This window comes from Dendroctonus ponderosae, unplaced genomic scaffold (assembly GCF_020466585.1).
Source record: "Dendroctonus ponderosae isolate FM_Combo_2020 unplaced genomic scaffold, Dpon_F_20191213v2 Dpon_F_20191213_12, whole genome shotgun sequence".
In the NCBI taxonomy this organism is placed as follows: Eukaryota; Metazoa; Arthropoda; class Insecta; order Coleoptera; family Curculionidae; genus Dendroctonus; species Dendroctonus ponderosae.
Window position 1 is genome coordinate 796,181 of NW_026017316.1, and position 5,078 is coordinate 801,258.

The following is a 5,078-nucleotide window of genomic DNA, read 5'->3' on the forward strand; positions in this document are numbered from 1 at the left end:
TTTTAATCAAGGTTTTTGAGGTTAAGTCTTTCAGCAGTCGATACTTGCAAAGGGAATTTTAAAATTTGGTCAATTCGAGTGTCGAAGAGCATTTGGGCAGTTAAAATTTCGAAAATGTAGGTTTTTGGAAATTTTTAAGTGGCAACATTTTTCGATAACTCGGTTGATTTTGCGAATTTTTGTTAGGCCGAAACGTGGCTGCGTGCGCAAATTGCGAGGCTTTCGGGGTTTTTTATTATTTTTCAAATTGGCCCTAAAACACGCGAGTTTTGTTCCTTTAATCAAAGTTTTTGAGGTTAAGTCATCAAATATTTTAATTTAAGCTGTGTTTGGAAAGTTTTAAGTGGCACTTTTAGCTGATTTCTCGGGTGTTTTTAACAATTTTTGACTGTTGGAACCGTGGTTCTGTGGACAATTTAACTTCTTATGGGCGCATCCGCCAATCGGTCAATCTTTCACAAATTCCAAATCCTGCCAAGTTTTCTGGCTTTTTTTCACTAGATTTGGCATCAGAGTTTAGTTGCGAAATCAGCGCCCACTTGACGAACATGCCAGGTTTGATGGAGCGTCCATGCGTGCAATTGGTGAAACGTTCCTCTACATGGTTGGTTAATCGCGGGTTCCTGGCTTCACTCGGCTGCATTTTTTCCGGTCGATTAACAGCAATCAGTGATTTTTCGGGTTTCAATGACGTCGATGCAGCCGGATGTGTGCGTTTTTCGGCCTGGATTTGTGCAAATATGTGCAAAAACTTTGGGTTTTTGCGGGAACAATCACTAATAATTTTTGTTAGAAAATTTTACTTTTTAATTTTTAATTAAAGTTTTAAATCCAGTTGTCCAATTATAACGAATTTTGGAAAATTTTGAGTTTTCGGAATAGTGACTCTATGCCTCATAACTCTCTGGATTTTGGGTCGTTTTTGAAAATTAAAAAAGCGCTTTACAGACGGTGAGTTTCCCAAAATTCGACAGTTTTGTTCGTGCAAATCGGCTGAAAAACCTGGAAGTTATGCAGAAAAGTGTACTTTTTGAGGAATTTTTAGAATTGTTATTTTTGTGTGTTAATTTCACATTTTATGCAAAATTAACAGAAATTCGCCAAGCCCTGGTTCGACTATTTGGGAATTTTCGAGAATTTTGCGTTTTGAAATCGGTGACTCTATGCTTCATAGCTCGCTTGCTATTGGTCCGAATCCGAAAAACTCAGCAGGACTTTAAAGCCGCTCATTTTCTCTAACTGATGCACTTTAGAGTGTTAAAATCCGTTGAAAAACCCGGAAGTTATGCAGAAAAATGTACATTTTGAATTATTTATAATTCAAGAATTAAACTTACGGGGAATTGAATAAGTCCAATTTCCAAAACTCTAACCCCATCTAAAAGCCCATCAAATTCTCTAACGTTCAGCGTTGGAGCGGTTGCAATCGGTGCAATAACCTGGAAGTTATGAGCACATTTATCCAGTTTATGAGTCGCAGCTCTATGTCTCATAACTCGTTTAGTTTGAGCGAAATTTTGAAAAATTGAAGACTATTCGAAAGCTGATCAGTTTTTTCAACTTTTGGCTTTTAGGGCGTTGAGATCGGATAAAAAACGTTTAAGTTATAAAAGGTCCTACTTTTATAATAGGAGCTCTATGGCTCATAACTCGCTTAGTTTGGGTCGAATTTTGAAACATTATCAACAAGTGAAAAGTGCATGAATTTCCCCAAAATTTCGGCATTTGGATTGTTGGAATCGGTTAAAAAACATAGAAGTTATAAGAAGTCCCACGTTGAAAATGGGAGCTCTATGGCTCATAACTTGCTTACTTTTGTCCCTAATTTAAAAAATTAAAAACTAGTTAAAAGTCCATCTGTTTTCTAACGTTTGGCGTTTGGAGGTGGAAATCGGTTAAATAACCTAGAACTTACAAAGACTCCCACTTTTATAATGGGAGCTCTATGGATCTTAACTCGCTTAGTTTTGAACAAATTTTGAAAAATTAAAAACCGGCCAAAAGTACATGGATTTCTCTTAATTTTGGATTTTGGAACGTTGATATCGGTTAAAAAACATGGAAGTTATAAAAACTCCCACTTTATAATGAGAGCTCTATGGCTCATAACTCGCTTCGTTTTGGCAGAATTTTGAAAAATTAAAGAACAGTCAAAAGTATATAATTTTCTCTAACTTTTGGCATTGGTAGCGTCAAAACCGGTTCAAAAACATAGAAGTTATATAAAATCCCACTTTTTTAATGGGGTCTCTATGGCTTATAACTCGCTTACTGTAGGCCGTATTATGAAAAATTCAAAACTGGTTAAAACAACCGCAGTTGCTCTAACTTTTCGCTTTTGCAGCGTTAACATTTGTGAAAAAACAAGAGTTATAAATAAATTATTTGAAATATAATAGAAGTTCTGTGGCTAATAACTCGCTTGTATTGCTCGAATTTTTGCAAAATTCAAACCCATAAAATTTTCCAACTTTTGGCTTTTGTTGCGTCAAAATCGGTTAAAAAACATAGAAGTTATAAAAACTCCCACTTTTATAATGGGAGCTCTATGGCTCGTAACTCGCTTACTTTTGGCCGCATTTTGAAAAATTAAAAACTGGTTAAAACACCATCGGTTTCTCTAACTTTTCAATTTTTCAGCATTAAAATTGGTAAAAAAACAAGAAAGTTATAAACAAATAACTTTGAAATCAGGAGCCGTATGCTTAATAATTTACTTAGTTTTCGTCGAATTTTGAAAAATTCAAAACCAGACAAAAGTCCATTAATTTCTCCAACTTTTGACTTTGATTGCGTCAAAAACGGTCAAAAAACATGGAAGTTATAAAAACTCCCACCTTTATAATGGTAGCTCTATGGCTCATAACTCGCTTACTTTTGGCCGCATTTTGAAAAATTAAAAACTGGTTAAAGGACCATGAGTTTCTCAAACTTTTGGATTTTTGGGCATTAAAATTGGTAAAAAAACAAGAAAGTTATAAACAAATTAGTTTGAAATCAGGACCCCTATGCTTAATAATTTACTTAGTTTTCGTCCAATTTTGAAAAATTCAAAACCAGACAAAAGTCCATGAATTTATACAACTTTTGACTTTGATTGCATCACAATCGGTTAAAAGCCATGGAACTTATAAAAGCTTCCACTTTTATAATGGGAGCTCTATGGCTCATAGCTTGTGTAGTACTGGGAGAATTTTGAAAAATTCAAAACGGGACAAAAGTTCATAAATTTATCCAACTTCTGCCTTTTATTGCGTCAAAATCGGTTCAAAAACATGGAAGTTGTAAAAACTCCCACTTTTATAGTGGGAGCTCTATGGCTCATAACTCGTTTACTTTTGGCCGTATTTAAAAAAAATAAAAACTGGTTAAAAGATCATCAGTTTCTCTAACTTTTGGCATTTGGAGCTTCAAAATCGGTTTAGAAACATGAAATTGGATTTTTTTTCCATTTTGAAACTTAGAGCTCAATGGCTCATAACTCGTTTACTTTCGGTCGAATTTGGATGAACCAAAAACTCCTTTCATTTCGGTGAGGTTTTAGGTTTCCCCAACCTCACCTGAACCAGTTTTTCCAAAAACCAGTTAGAAACTCATTAGTTTCACTTGCTTTCGAAACCTTAGAATCCTTCAAAAAGTTATAAACCCGGCAACATGGAATGGAAGCTTCAAGACCTCTCTATCCACGGTTGCCGCTTCCTCTTAAAGCGCATGGAAAATCAGAAATGTATCAACAATATCCGGTTTTGCCAGCAACAATCACCTTATCACTGATAAGCCTCCTCTCCAAATGCAGGAGAGCAGGGGAATGGAGTGGCATATAAATGCCTTCTTCATTAGATTTTTAGAGCCAGTTTGGAGTGAAGTGAATGTTGAGTTAATTGATGTTCAATGGCCAATTTCTTCGGATACTTGATCATTATTTTTGCCCTTAATTCAGCATGTAAGTGCTCAATAAGTTAGGAATTTTTAGAGCCAATTTTTACTCATTCATGCTCTATCTTAGGAGTTAGAGCCGCAAGCGTTTTAGAATTTTATACGAGAGTTTTGAGCGGGTTAATACCAATATTTTAGTGCAGAAATGTTTCAAATTCTGTTAGGGCTTCGCCCCCTTAGAGGTTGACGACGATTGAAATCAACCACATTTAACACATTAGAAAATGCCAAAATGAAAAATTTCTCCTTGAGAGTTACCAGAGTGTCTCAATCAATATTTTTAAAAAACAAAAATTAAAATTTCCATAGGGCTTCGCCCCTTTAGAAGTTGACGACGATTGAAATCAACCACATTTACCACATTAGAAAATGCAAAAATAAAAAAATTCTCCTTGAGAGTTACCAGAGTGCCCCAATCAATATTTTAATGAAACAAAAATTAAAATTTCCATAGGGCTTCGCCCCCGTTGGACGTGACCCCACATTAAATAAGCCATTTTAGAGGCGCCCTATCTGGAAAAAAGCAGCAAGTTCAGCTGAGAGCGTTAAAAGTATTAAAATCCACCATGCTGTTTAAAAACATTTATCATTGCTGTGGGGCTTCGCCCCCTAAAAAAGAAGGATCGTTTAAATCAATTAGATTTACAAAATTGGAACACTAAATCAAATTTTCCTCTCCATCAGAGTCCTGATGGTATGGAGATCTATAGTTGAGCTTTTTTAAATTTCAATTTGCCTTAGGGCTTCGCCCCCTTCGGGGCTCATGCCACATTAAATATGCAAAATTTTCGAAACTGGTATTACGGATAACGTTAAATTTTGTCTGGGCGTATTGAATGGCTTTAGCACCTCATTATAGTTGAGAAAGTTGCCAGATTTTATTGGGGCTTCGCCCCTTTAGGGGTCCTTGTCTCTTTAAAGCGGCCAAACTTCGAAATTCCAGATCCAAACAGTGAACATTTTTAAACAGCATTGCAAATGATTTGGGATCTGCATTTTGTCCCTAAAAATTTTTAATTTGCATTAGGGCTTCGCCCCCTAAGACGGTCATGAGGCGTTAAATTATCCCTATTGGCTAAACAAAAATAAAAAAGGGTAAAATTTTTAGTTTAGAGTCTTCAGTCTTGACAGATCTCAATTTT

At 35.6% G+C, this 5,078-nt stretch overlaps 1 protein-coding gene across 1 annotated transcript in view; it reads left to right on the forward strand.

Annotated features, from left to right (window-relative positions):
- The first annotated feature begins 3,859 nt into the window (after positions 1-3,859).
- Positions 3,860-5,078, forward strand: part of LOC109543066 (trypsin-2) — a 71,999-nt gene continuing 70,780 nt past the window's right edge. The window contains exon 1 of the mRNA XM_019912587.2: positions 3,860-3,943. Coding sequence (XP_019768146.2) covers positions 3,892-3,943 — 52 coding nt within the window. The 5' untranslated portion in view covers positions 3,860-3,891. The remainder of the gene's footprint in view (positions 3,944-5,078) is intronic.